General features: G+C 41.4%; 1 protein-coding gene across 7 annotated transcripts in view; it reads right to left on the bottom strand.

The window, feature by feature from the left end:
* Nucleotides 1-13,239, bottom strand: part of UBR2 (ubiquitin protein ligase E3 component n-recognin 2) — a 95,624-nt gene extending 82,385 nt beyond the window's left edge. For all 7 annotated transcript variants that reach the window (XR_008425592.2, XR_006655113.3, XM_053914194.2 and 4 more), the window contains exons 1-2: nucleotides 12,834-13,239; nucleotides 3,430-3,689 (exon numbers count right to left, since the gene is read on the bottom strand). Coding sequence is in view for 5 of the 7 variants with exons in the window: in XM_053914194.2 (XP_053770169.1) it covers nucleotides 3,430-3,689; nucleotides 12,834-12,911 (338 nt within the window). In the remaining 2 variants the exon portion in view is untranslated. The remainder of the gene's footprint in view (nucleotides 1-3,429; nucleotides 3,690-12,833) is intronic.
* Nucleotides 13,240-14,628: the final 1,389 nt, after the last annotated feature.

Here is a 14,628-nt window from a genome sequence, read left to right as displayed (position 1 = left end):
AACCCGAAACACTAGTTCAAGAGAACACGAGCACCCCTATGTTCCCTGTGGCTTTATCTACACTCGCCAAGATATGGAAGCAGCCCAAGCGTCCCTCAGTGGATGAGTGGATAAATAAAACAACTATGGGACATTTACACAGTAGAATACTACTTGGGCATAAAAAAGAAATTTTTACCTTTTGAGACAATGTGTATGGACATGGAGGACCTATGCTAAGTGAAATAAGCCAGTCAGAGAAAGACAAGATTTTGGTCATGTGGAATCTAGAGAACAAACTGAATCAATAAGCAAAATAGAGACAGACACATAGGTAGAAAGCTGGCAGCTCTTGGGGGTGGGAGCATGCACGGCTGTGGGTGGAGCAATCAAGGAGAAAGGACTCGTGGACAACAGTGTGGTGATTGCAGGGGGTGGGGGATGTAAGGGGGCTAAATGGTAATAGAAAAGAATACAATTAAAAAATAATCATAAAAGACTTTTCAAGCATGCTTTTTCCAAAGAAAGAAGTCTCACTGTAAAATAGAACTCTATTAAAAAGACCAAGTCTTGCCCTGACCAGGGTGGCTTAGTTGAGCTGCAGCCTACCCAGCGCAGGAAGGCTCTGCTGAGCTGAGACTAGATCAGAGTTCGGGGCAGGTGAAAATAGCTGAGGGTCAGGGCACCAGAAAGATGGAATGTGTGTAGGATGGAAGGGGCCGGAGAGGGGCAGCAGTCGATGTGGGGGTCACCAGTGAGTTGTTGGCTGGAGGCTGGGATGCACACGCAGAGAGCCACACTCTCTATTTACTGGAGAGCGGCTGCTATGGAACTGAGAGTGCCACAGAGATACTTCAGGTCTAATGCTCCAGAGGACTTTGAAATTCTGGTCGAGGTAGAATGCAGCTGAGACACCAGAGAGGCCATGGTGTGAATTAAAGACCATGCATTTTAAAGTAAGGCTCATTATATCTGCCCTAACAAGGAGCGGGAGGGAGGCCACTACGGTCCAGCACAGAGTGTGAAGCCCAAATGAGGCAAAGGAGGTCAAGTATGCAGAGCTGGGCGGTGGCGGCAGCAGCAAGAGAATGGTTTCATCCAGGTGAATGATCAAATAAGTACATATTTTTAGGATGGGAATCAGGTTCGTTAGAAGGAAGCTTCAAGCACGCAAAGGGAGAAAACGAGAAGAATCCTGTGGCGTCGGACTGCAACTGCAGAGATCGCTGGAGATGCACGGCTTCCCGTAACTCTTCCAGCAACTGTCTACACGCAGAGACCCACCGAGAGGGCCTGGGGCCACTGACATACCCAGTAGCAGCAAGTACCCCTGGTACCCTACTTCTAAACACTGATCTCTACGAAAAAGAGCAGATTCTTGGAGAAATGGTTGATTTCAGGGCTGGGGAAGGGAAAACATCCAAGATATAGCTCCAACATCTTGTGTCTGAAAGAAAAAGGAAATACTCAAAGAATGATGGGGACATGAAAAAAGAACAGACAGCTTTGAAGGGCCTCTCATGGGTCACACCTAGAACAATTTAAGCACAAGAATAATGGGCCCTGACTGATGCAGCTCAGTGGGCTGGGCATCGTACCTCAAACCCAAAGGTCGCTGGTTCAATTCCTGGTTAGGGCCCATGCCTTGGTTGTGGGCCAGGTCCCCAGGAGGCAAATGATCAATGTTTTTCTCGCAAATGGATGTTCCTTTCCCTCTCTTTTGTCCCTCCCTTGCCCGCTCTCTAAAGATAAAAAAGAAAATCTAAAAAATAAAATCAGACCCCCACGAATGGGACCCCATGAATACATACTAATAAAAATAAATGTAGAGAGAGAATGTTTGGTAAGAAACAGCATATATATTTAATAGTCTCAAAATACCTCCCCTGCAAGTACTTAGTGGTTAGAGAGAGAAAAGGAATAACTTTACAGTGAAGTCTTGCAGCATCCCCTTAATCAAGTGGCCGAAGTTAACATCACCAGGTATTAGACAAATCAAAATCCTGTGAGAATAGGTGATTCCTGTGACGTTCCTGTGAAAGACACAACCTAACCCTGATCATGAAGCGTGTCAGACAAAGCCAACTGCCAGACATTTACCAAACAACAGGCCTGTCATCTTCAAAAGTATCAAGATAAGGAGAGTCAAAGAAAAACTGAGGAGGGGTAGAGGGACTGAGCAAAAAGGAAAAAGGACTCACGGACATCGGACATGGACACCGTGTGGTGACTGCTGGGGGACGGGGGCACAAGGGGACTAAATGGTAATGGAAAAAAATACAATAAAGATTTTTTAAAAAACTGAGGAAATGCTCCAGACTGAAAATGGAAAGACATGTCATACAAAAGGACACTTTGAAACGGGTTCCTTTTGCTACAAAAAGAGGTTACTGGACAGATGAAGCTCAGTCCCTCATCTGCAAGTAAATCGTGAGCACAAAGTAGCTCTGTTGCTCCAAGTATCAACTAAGGACTCAAAGAAGGTTTTGTGAAGACAGACAAAAAACTAGATCTAACAGTCTTTCAATATATAAAAATATCTCTACTGGTATTCTAACCATCCATGGACACTCAGAGGCCTTCCCCAAAATTACAGGAAAACTCTTACAAAAAAATGTTACACAATGTCTCTATTAATAGTACATTCACACAATGGGTTATCTAGTTATACTAACTAATATGAACAGATACCATGATTTTGTTACACAGAGATTTTGTTTATTCACGGAGGTGGAGATTTTCCACCATTTCCGAACATGTGATACATGTTTAAGCAGGTTTCCTGACTGCGTAAGCGCTAACACATCACCACCCATACAAGCCACAACAAAGTCTACCTTGACGTCTGTGCAAGACTTCCCCTCATAAAGATGGACTAGGTGCTTGTCCTTGCTTGCTGGCTCACAATAAAGCCCCTTCTCATAAAATCATCCTGTAGCTGGCCACTACTGAGCATTCGGACCCGGTTTGCTCAGGTAACATGATCCTATATACAGGTCAGAGTAAGCAAAGAGTGAGTTGTGGATGCCTGGAGCCAGAAAGCAAAGAAGCACTCACTCACCAGTGAAGGCCTGTGAAAAGGGTAAAGAAGCTAGTGTGATCGGGCTCCCACAGACCAAATGTGGAATAATTCGAACATCAAAATGAAGTACTGTAACTAAAAAACTATCAAGAAGAGCAAGCAAGTGATTATTACGAGAGTCAAGGTAGGAGTTAATTATGGGCTAGGAAGAAGGCACACAGTAGCTTTCTGGAATGCTGGTGACCTGGAAAATAATTACATGAAGTGTGTTTCATAATTACTTACTACACTGCATGTACTTGCTGGGTATACTTTTATACATAAATATTATACTTCATAATTTAAAAACATAGACGTTAAGATTTCAGGGGAAAAATGTCAAGTAAATACAAGAGGAGCCTTTTAGAGAGAGAATTATGATGTTTTACCTGCAAGAGTACGTAGGCTCTCCTACTTTAAAAACACGACCACAAAGATGAGAAGGTTTGTTTGCTTGTTCAAGTTTTGGAAATCCGAACGCAGGATCCTCACCGCAAAGGTACCACTCCAAAGGCCCCAACAGAACGTGCTGTGCCAGCGTGTCCTCTTTCTGTGGGAGGGGGTTGGGACCCCGGCAGTAGATTTTGGGTACATAGTGAGCTAAATGCTGGTACACTTCTCTAGTGAGGTCAGTTGACTGCAGCCATTTCTTTAAAAAAAGAAAAAAGAAAAAGTTTTAAACAATGTCAATCAACTACTAATGTGAATAAATCTACTCTATTTTCTTTTAGGTACAAAAATAACAAGAGTCATAAATTATTTTGTTGACAACACTCATCACTATATGTCTTCTTTTCAAAAAGGGCAAAACTTAGAACTTTATTAAAATCCAAACTATTTTAGAATTCTACTTAAAGTGAAAGTAAAATTAAAGTGAAATGAGCCCCTCTCCCAACTCCAGAAGCAAACTTCTGCAGGCAGTACGGGAAAATGGCCACGACAAACCATCACATAAATCACTAGCCACAGAAGAGTTTGTTGGAGGGACCCACGGGGTCCTAGAATGTACAAAAGCCCACCCACTTGAGAATCAACACCAGGGCAGCACCTAAAGAGCACAATTTGCTTGTAGGTTACGGGGGAAGTGACTAAAAGCGGGGTTAGAGCTGAGCAAGCAGCATTGTTCCCTCTCTGACCCCTCCCCCACATACAGCACCACAACACAGCTACCTGTGATGTCCTGCCCTGGCAAATACTTAAGGCTCTGCCTCTTAAAACGTAGCAGGTGTGCCAAGACAAAGAAATATGGTCCAAATGCAAGAACATGTCAAAACTCCAGAGAAAGTACTAAGCAATGAGGAGACAGCTAATCTATCAGATGCAGAGTTCAAAACACTGGTAACCAGGATGCTCACAGAAATGATTGAGTATGGATGCAAAATGAAGGAAGAAGTGAAGGCTCTACAAAGTGAAATAATAAAAAATATACAGGGGACCAAAAATGAAGGGAAGGGTTAGATAGAACAGAAGGAGAAAATAAACATTCAATAGGAACAGAATGAAGAAACAAGAACTCAAAAAAATGAGGAGAGGCTTAGGAACCTCTGGGACAACGTTAAACATTATAACATCTAAATCATAGGGGTACCAGAAGAAGAGGAAGAGCAAGAAATTGAAAACTTATTTGAATAAATAATTAAAGAAAACCTCCCCAATCTGGCAAAGGAAATAGACTTCCAGGAAGTCCAAGAAGCTGAGAGAGTCCCAAGGAAGCTGGACCCAAGGAGGAAGACACCAAGGCACATCATAATTACATTACCCAAGATTAAAGATAAGGACAGAAGCTTAAAAGCACCAAGAGAAAAGGAGACTGTTACCTACAAAGGAGTTCCTATAGACTATCAGCTGATTTCTCAAAAGAAACCTTACAGGCAGGAAGGGACTAGAAAGAAGTATTCAAAGTCATAAAAGACAAGGACCTGCAACCGAGATTACACTATCCAGCAAAGCTTTCATTTAGAATGGAAGGGCAGATAAAGTGCTTCTCAGATAAGGTCAAGTTAAAGGAGTTCATCATCACCAAGTCCTTATTATATTAAATATTAATGGGACTTGACTAAGAAAAAAGATCAAAACTAGGAACAGTAAAATGACAACAAACTCACAACTATCAACAATTGAATTTAAATGAAAAACAAACTAAGCAAACAACTAGAACAGGAACAGAATCACAGAAATGGAGATCACATGGAGGGTTATCCGTGGGGAGGGGGGGAAATGGGGGAAAGGTACAGGGAATAAGAAGCATAAATGGTAGGTACAAAACAGAGAGAGGTTAAGAATAGTATGGGAAATGGAGAAGCCAAAGAACTTATATGTATGACCCCCATGGACATGAACTAAGGGGGAGAATTCTGGAGGGAATGGGGGTACTGGGAAGAGGGAGATAAAGGGGAGAAAAAAATGGGACAACTATAATACCATAATCAATAAGATATACTAAAAAAAAAAATATTGAATCCGTCCATTTCTTTCTCTCCATCTCTGCTACCTAGTCCAAACCCTCTATTCCCATCTTTCACCAGAACTAGTGCAACCGTGCCCTAACTGGTGATCTCCACTCGTCTTGCCCTTCTACAGTCCATTTCCCAACCTCACTACCACAGCGATTCTTGCAAAAATGCCAATCTGTTCATGACATTCAGCGTCCTTTTGTACTGAGAATCAAGCCAACTCCCCTGACATGACCGACAAGGTCCTCTGCCTTGTATCAATCAACACTCTCCCATCTTCTCCCCCAGACTCGTATTGGCTCTGCTCTCTCTGCTTTATAAGGGTATTATCTACTAATTTTCCAGATCTCAGTCTCACTTTCTCTAAAATGTCTTCTTAGCCCATTCTTCACCTCCATCTCCCATCTCCATATCCCCCAGATCTAAAACAGAACATGGCTCCAGTGAGCATTAAATCTGTTAACTGAGTGACTATATATGTTCTTACTACTGTCACATTACACTAATACTGTGGAAGGATGCTCAGTGTGGTTTCAATGAAAACAGGGATAAAGCAGATCCAGTCCTGCAGTCTCTAAAAACTAAACCAAATAAGCCCTAGGTAAAGCATCTTTCAAACCACCTCCTTTCTGTTCCCTATTTCCTTAAGTCTTTCCCTTGTATTGTCACTCATCCCTGCCTCTCCTGCCAATTCAGTCTGTATGGTAATTTGCCCTCCATACTACTTTGTGTAATTACAACTCATTCTGGCTCTAAACCAAGTAAAAATTTAAAATCAGAAAACATAACTGACTCACTTTTACAAAAATGCTGTTCTAAGATCCAGGTCCAGTGTTTACCTATGAATTACAACCTGAATTCCAAATGACATCCTCATTATGTTTAAGTGATAACCAACACCATAAGACAACAGTGTAAGATCTTCATTTTAACTATTACTTGTATAATCTTCAGCCCACTTCCTTGCTTCTAAAAATAACATACAGAAAGAGATTTTAAGTATTCATGAGGTGGTGTATACAAAGTCTGTCTGCAAAAAGTTCAACCAGTGTTAATATAATGAGAACAGTTTGTGCAACATCGATATAACCTGGCAGCCAAGGAGAGTGGACTGGAATGAGCATGTGTGAACAATGACGACTTCACTGTACTAGTCAGTGGGGGTGGCAGACACCGTTGAGCGAGCATGTGTACTGAGTGGCCGTCACATTCAAAATGACTGAGTGAGTAGAGCAATGAATCTGCATCAAATTTTGCGTTAAGCTCGAACACTGCTCCATGGAAAGTATTCAGAGATTCAGAAGGCCACAGCTATGGGCAACTAGTGACTGGCAGCTTCATCACGACAACGCACCCGCTCATGCATCATGTCTCGTGCAGAGTTTTTTGGCGAAAATATCAAGTCACCCAGGTGACTGGCGCCCTACAGCCCAGATACGGCACCCTGTAACTTCTGGCTTTTCCCTAAACTGAAATCACCTTTGAAAGGGAAGAGATTTCAAACCATCGATGAGATTCTAGGACATATGACGGGGCAGCTGATGGCAATTGGGAGAACTGTGTGAGGTCCCATCGTGCCTACTTTGAAGGGGACTGAGGGTGTCATTGTCCTGTATACAATGTTTCTTGTATCTTCAATAAATGTCTCTATTTTTCATATTACATGGCTGGATACCTTCTGGACAAACCTCATATTAACTTCCTAGTCAATTTCACATTTCAGAGAACTGTTCTTAAATGTAAAAATCTTTTCCATAAGCTAAGTGGCTTGATGGAAGCTTTATGCAAGTAGGTAAGAGACTAAATTCTTTTAAACAGCACTTCTTGGGGGAAAATCCCACAGGTTTAAGGAGTCTTTCTTACTTTAGAGCAGTGACTCTAGATCAAAATCACACACAAAGACACAGTTCAGTAATTATAAAAAGACAACAAAAGGACAAAAAAAGTAAACAGTAAAAGGAAAAGAGTCATCAACCAACAAGAAAACCAGAATCTAATTCTTTGAACTAAAAAAAAACGCTTATAGGCTTGTATCCAAGGGTAAATGTCCAGTTTTTCACCCAAGTCAGCAAACCCTATTTAAAATATGAATGAAGCCCTGATTGGTGTGACTCAGTGAGTTGGGCATCACCCCACAAATTGAAAGGTTGCTGGTTCGATTCCCATTTACGGCTCATGCCTAGGTTACAGGATAGGTCCCCAGTTAGGATCATGGATGAGGCAACCAATTGATGTTTCTCTCATACATCAATGTTTTTTCTCTCTCTCTTTCTCCCTCCCTCCCCCCATTTATCTAAAAATAAATAAAAAAAATATTTAAAATATGAAGATAGACTCATATTATCCTAAGTAACTTACTGTTTATGAATAGAAAATTAAGTATTAAGAGCCAAAGAATTCAGATGGGTACTAGATTAGAATCATTGGGGGGATTGCTTCGTAATCATGTAATTGTCTAACCACTATAAAATAATACTGAATGTCATCTGTAATTTAAAAAGATTATTGAATGTCAATTGTAATTTATGTTTTAAAAAAGATTTTATTTACTTATTTTTAGAGAGAGGGGAAGGGAGCATGAGGGAGAGAAACATCAATGTGTGGTTGTCTCTCATGTGCCCCCTACTGGGGATCTGGCCCGCAACCCAGGCATGTGCCCTGACTAGGAATCATACCAGCAACTCTTTGGTTTGCAGGCCAGCACTCAATCCACTGAGCCCCACCAGCCAAGACTGAATGTCAATTGTAATTAAAAAAAGTTTCAAAGAATTCATCTCCATGATCCTGGAAAATTATTCCTCAGGCAATTTTAATTTACAACACATTTAAAGGTTTTGTTTTAAAATAAACTTTTGTTCTTATTTTTGTGTTTCCATTTCTCTTAACTTCACTTGCAGAATTTTAATACAAGGAAAATAAAAGATAATGCTCTTTAAAATTATCTTTTTGTAGCTTACACAACACTGGTGAAATCTGTTCAAAGGTTTCTTAAATAAAAAATTCAGAAACTATTATCAGCTTTCGGTTAAGAAAAACATCAGCCACCTTATATAAAATATATTATTAGTGAAACAAGCATTTCATTCTAGTTATATTATTATAACTTATTAATATATAAAAATCTGGTTCAAGATAGGCAGGCATATATTCTAAATTCAAAACCATGTAACAGATTTGGCATCTACTACAGGCATTTTAATGGCATTAAATTCAAACAATATACAAAGCAAAGTACCTTTACATGAGAATTCAATACCGGAGATATTGAATTTGTCACTTGCAACAGCATAAATTAAAAGGGAAAAAAAAAGTTGTGATGAAAAAGTTAGCAGGGAGAAAAACTCTGCCTTTTAGGATAATGGCTCACATATTTCTCAAAAGAATAAAATCTGTAGTTTTTCATATTCTCACTAACTTAAGCTAATTGTGTAACTGTTCAACCTGAAAAACCATTGAGATTTCTGATTTGGTTGCATGTTATTTTGTCCTTATTTCAGGCACCTGTGTTGTCACACCCACGTGCAAAACAGGGTGATAAACACTATCTTTTTAGACACTTGTGGCTGTGACACCAATGTGCAAAACAGAGTAATAAACACTATCTTATTAGTCGGCCTCCACAGGGAAGTAAAGAAACTGTCAACTCATTCACTAAAGTAAACACGTTATGACGAGGTTTCCAGGACCTTTCCTTTTTTGAATGCTAAATTTAAGCCTGGGGATAGAGAGCAACTATAAACACAAAACCGAAAGATTCCCTAGAGGTTAGCTTTTTATTACATTATCTAATTATTATTCTATACCAAATTAAAATTCCATCCTTTAACTCCATTTGATTTTGCTTTCAAACCTGGATAACCAACATGTAAGTTAATTGTAGAGTAACAATTGCTACTGCTGAACTGGAGTTTGAGACTATATTATTATTAAGAAATATTTAAGCAAATCATATTATGAGTCCTAAAAATGAAGTAAAAAAGCATTCACAAATCAAAATAATTACAAACTCAATAATAAAAAACAAAAAATCCAATTTAAAAACTGGCAAAAGATAGGAATTTAAACTTCAAAGATGATATACAAATAGCCAAAACACTCCCGAAAAGATGTCAGTGCCGTGAGTCACAGGGAAACACGGATCTGAACTAGGATCGGAAGCCGCTTCACCCCCGACAGAGGGGCTGTAAGAAAAGGACAGTGACGGTGCTGACAAGGACATGAGAATTCCACACGCCTCACACTGTGTTGGTGGGAAGGCAGTAAAATGATAGAGCCACTTTGGAAAATAGTAAGCCTAAGAGAAACAAAAACATATGTTCCCACAAAAAAAAAAATACACAAACGTTCACAGCGGCATGAGTCAATATCCCAAAAGTAGACACAACCCAACCTCCATCAACAGATGAACAGATAAATAAAATACGGCATGTGCCTACAGTGGAATATTACTTTGCAATAAAAAGGGATGAAGTACTAATTCTAAAATACGACTCCAGGGCTTGGGAGTTCAGGTGAAAATACTGACTGCTAAATGAGTATTGGATTTCTTCTGGGGTTGACGAAAATGTCCTCAAATTGATTGTGGTGATGGTCACACAACTCTGTGACTACAGTAAAAACCACTGCGTTGTGTATTTTCATTATATATAAAACTGTTAAAAATTTTTAAGCAAAAAATAATCGAGACATAAAACTTCTATAATGATTATGTGTTTCTTTCATCCTTGGCACAAAACAATACATATCAATACTTCTTCAACCATGATCGCCCTTTGGAACACATTGTAATCAAATCTGCGGAGCCTGCCACAGAGGCTCAAACCATGCTGGGAAAGTCATGCTTGGGGAATCCATTCTGCCAAGAAAAAGGGAAGGCCGAGAGGGGAGGGCCTCTTTAACAGCCTAAGCTTGAAGTTACTGGAGAGGGCGCTTCCACGCTCTTACTTGGGAGGCATACTAGTTAGGATAAGCGGGATCGCAGACAGAGCTTCTCCCTCGCAGTATTAATAGACGAGAAGCCGTGTGTAAATAAAGTATGGGAAAGACGACACCGGTGCGTATTGAGTAATTTTACGTGGCTGTGTTCCCAACAAGCTACAGTATCAGAGTCTGAAGGCTGTGACAGTTACTTTCTTTACTTGTTCACTCTCTAACATGTACTTCTAACCTCAGAAAACTTCACTAATTCATTTCAATTTGTGATAAAGAGATGTATGTACGGGAGATGAAGCAAACAGTTTCAAGTGTTAGGATGTTTTAACTGCATACAGACAAATCTCTCACAAGGTCCAGGTTATATACTTGGAAGAATCTTATTTTTTAATAGTTGCATTTCCTTTAAGGAATTTTGTTGGCCTTCAGGCTGAACATTTCTTTCATCTTATTGTTCAGAAAGCCATTGAAAGTAAACAGAGCAAAAGTAAAATGTAGCTCAGACTGTGATCTACACATACTCCAATCAAGTTCAGATTAATAAATTTTGGATGAATTTCCCTTCATTGCCCCTGCTGCACTTGCTTGAGAATTCCACTGAACAGAACTAGGAACACTGATTTCTGGTACCAGTTTTGTAACTAGTTTTCCTAGGAACCTCGAGTTGAAGCTCTAAACTACTTGGCAGTGCGCACGTTTAGTATTGGGAAAATAGAGTACGTAACCTGCAGTACTGGGCCAATACACACAAAATTCGGTGGGAGTAAAAGAAAGTATTACTTTGAGGTAGATAACAGATTAGTTATCCACGGGGATATTAATAAGATGGCATAGATATGGAAAACCATGATTATCATTTAACGGTTTACACATAACACTGCTTTTTCTTTTCAAAATATTTTTGGTAAATGGAAGGCGAACGGGGCTGAAAATCCTTGGGTGGCTGTCATGTTAAGCAGAAAGTACATGAAAATGACCTAAACAAGTCATGGTTTTTTTAAAAAAAAAAAAGCAAAGACATCACTCATCAGCGTATTTCTTTAAAACATTTCACCTCTACTCCTGTCATTTATTCCATCCACTCGGACTTTAGTGTCCTCTTCAATTTATCCAAAATAACTCCTCACTGACCAACAGCCTCACAGTGCCCTGCTAAAATTTGGTTCCTAATATTCAGGTTATTGACCTGTGATCAATGGCCACTCCCTTCCTAGTAGCTTTTTAAATTGAAGGCCTTAGCCCTGGCTGGTGTGGCTCAGTGGATTGAGCGCCGGTGGCTGGTTCGATTCCCAGCCAGGGCACATGCCTGAGTTTAGGGCCAGGTCCCTAATTGGGGGCACCTGAGAGGCAACCACACACTGATGTTTCTCTCCCTCTCTCCCTCCCTTCCCCTCTCTAAAAATAAATAAATAAAAACTTTTAAAAAATAACTTGAAGGCCTTAGAGGTGGGGCCTGCCTGAGTTGTTTTGGTCCATTCATAATCATTAGGGACAATCTGTTCCAATGGGTGTTCCCTGTCTTTGAAGAAAGAAGCCATGTGTTTATTATCTTACAACTTCGTTACTTACACAAGAACACTCATTACAGTTTCAGTACGATACGGGGTTTGAATGGTTTAAGCTTGGGGGATAACTGCCCCCCACTATGCAGTGACCCAATCTAACCTTCACTTCTGTTGGTTGAAATCTGCTCTCTCAAAGTTGTATCTGTTCTCCACCCAACTACCCCAACTCCTAGGGAAAGAATGTTGCAATCTTCCAGCCTCCCCGACTACTTTCTCACACACAGTAAACGTGTCGCGAAGCACTACTTTCCGCGCCTCCATCAACATTGTTGACTGACCAAACAGGTGTAAAAACAACACCGAAGACGGGAAAGCGGGAGAACATCATCTTTTGCATCCTTTGGGGTTCAGGGCAATGCCAGAAACAAGGTAGGGACTCGGTTAAAACGGTGGCATTTTTCGGCGGAAAAGCCAGTGCTCTGCTTATCTCAGGAAAAGCGATCAGGAAGAGAAAGTAGGGCGATGTTACCCCAAACACCAGGAAGAATCTTTCCCCCGCCCCTTGCAAGACCTGGCATGAAGTGCAAAGGCCCTTCTGTCGGAGACTTACTGGGAGCGTGGGGGAAAGGAGTGATAATAAAGAGCGATCGGTTCTCCTGGGCAGGAATGTAAAGGTGGCTGGTGGACCGAGCAGCCCTGCGGCTATTTGAAGATAAAGAGGGAAGGAAAAGGGGCACGACCGGTGGCCTCCCCGGGCCGCTCCCACTGGGGGAAGCCGGAGATACCGGCGCGGTGGTTACCCCAAGTCAAGGCCGGGAAACTCCGGTACTTGCAGGAGTCAGGTCCTCCCACGGGGCTCGGCCTGCGAGGGCCGGATGTCCCCGCCCGGGTCTCGGCACTCACCCCTGCTGTCTCCTCAGCCGAACATTCCAGCAAACTCTGGTCGATGGCCGGCACCTCCGGCTCCAGCTCCGACGCCATCTTCCCTCGTCCTCCTCCCCAGTGCTGACGCCGCTACCGCCGCCACAAGGGCCGCGACCTCCCCACGGCCCCGGTGGCCGAGATCGCCACCTCTGCCCCGGCAGTGTGTCCGGAGCCGTCCAGGTGGCGGCGGATGCACAAGACGGAGAGTAGCGAGAGGTGAGCAAGGAAGAAGGGACGTCCGCCCTGTGCGCTCCCTCCCCGGCTCAGCGCCCAGTAGTCAAGTCGGCCTCGTCCCTGCTCCGGGGAAGGGCACGGAACACCCAGGCCAGACACTCTTTCTCTTAACTGTGTCCCACACCGGGAAAGGGGCAATAACACCCAAGAGAGGAAGTAAAGCTTTCTGGGAACTGTAGTCATCCTCCGCCCGGCCGGGAAAAACTTATGTCCATATAGGGTACGCCCACGGGTATTGTGGGAATTGTAGTGCATCTCCCAACGAGAGAGCGGGCAAATGGCAGGTGAGTGGGCGGAGCTTTTCTGCACTAGTAGAATCATGGGAAAAGGATAATGGCAAGAAGAGCCAGCTGGGAAGAGGCGGAAGAGCAAGGTACTGGGGGAACTGTAGTTTTATTCCCCCAATCTTGTTTGTTCATTTTTTTGTATCCGCAGACTGTAGAACAGTGCCTGACACGTGGTACACATGCAAGTACTTTTCAAAGCCTCGCATATGGTAGGCGCTCAAATACTTATCGAATGAATGAATACGTTCTATTCCGAGAGTTTTACAGTCCTGCCATTTATCATCCCTTCATCCTTTAAAAGAGTAATGGAAGTGAACATTATTCAGGTTTTTGAAGGTTTGACGTGTTTATATGCTATTAAAGAAAACATTTCCAAGGTAGTTATGACCATCTGTCAAAGTTTATTACATGTCTTGCTGCAAAGGAGAAGGAGTCTAGCAAGCCAATTCAAAGATTTACTCTTGATGGGGTCGTTTTACAAATAGATAATTGTTAGATTCAAAACGAAATTATATTTGGTTAGGGATGATTAGGCACTTGACTGACAGAATGAATGGGTTTCTTAAAACAAGTCTTCAACTCCCTTTGAGTTTATCAGGAAGTTACTTACACATTTTATCAGGCATGCTAATTTATTCTCGGGAGACTGTAAATTACATCAAGAAAAAAGAAAGAGGCTCTGACCCGGTCCAGAATTGGAACATGTTTTTGTTGTCGTCATTGTTGGTGTTAACAATACTATCACATTAATGAAGTTTTTTAAGGAAATAAAGATCACCCATAAAATCATAGTCCAAATAAGCTTCGTTATCACTCTTTTAAAAATAAGTAATATAGATTTAAGATTAGAAATTCAAACTCAATAGGAACATTTTTAAAAGAAAGATAAAAACTACCCCTCCTACTCCAAGTTCCTCCCCCCAAAGAAAATCATTATTAATACTTTCTTGTGATTCTATTGAGAAAAATGTGTGCACACATCTGCACAGATATCTGTAATGAGATGTCTTAAAATGATCTTCTGTGTGTTACTTTCTCTTTACCCAGTTTCCTTGCACTGATTGACCCCTAGTCAGAGCCACCCTGGAGGAAAACTGGGATTGGTATAACCCGGAAGCAAAGATAATACCCCTCTAGGCTTCCTAACATAGAATTAAAGACAGTAAAATAGATTGTAGGAAATTTTTGCTCTTAACATAATTATTTTCTTCCTTCTATTACTTTTGGATTAATTTCAGTGGTATCTTTCTAAA

The sequence above is a fragment of the Desmodus rotundus genome, chromosome 11 (assembly GCF_022682495.2).
Source record: "Desmodus rotundus isolate HL8 chromosome 11, HLdesRot8A.1, whole genome shotgun sequence".
NCBI lineage: Eukaryota > Metazoa > Chordata > Mammalia > Chiroptera > Phyllostomidae > Desmodus > Desmodus rotundus.
The sequence above is the reverse complement of the archived record's forward strand: the minus strand, read 5'-3'. Positions and strand labels throughout refer to the sequence as shown.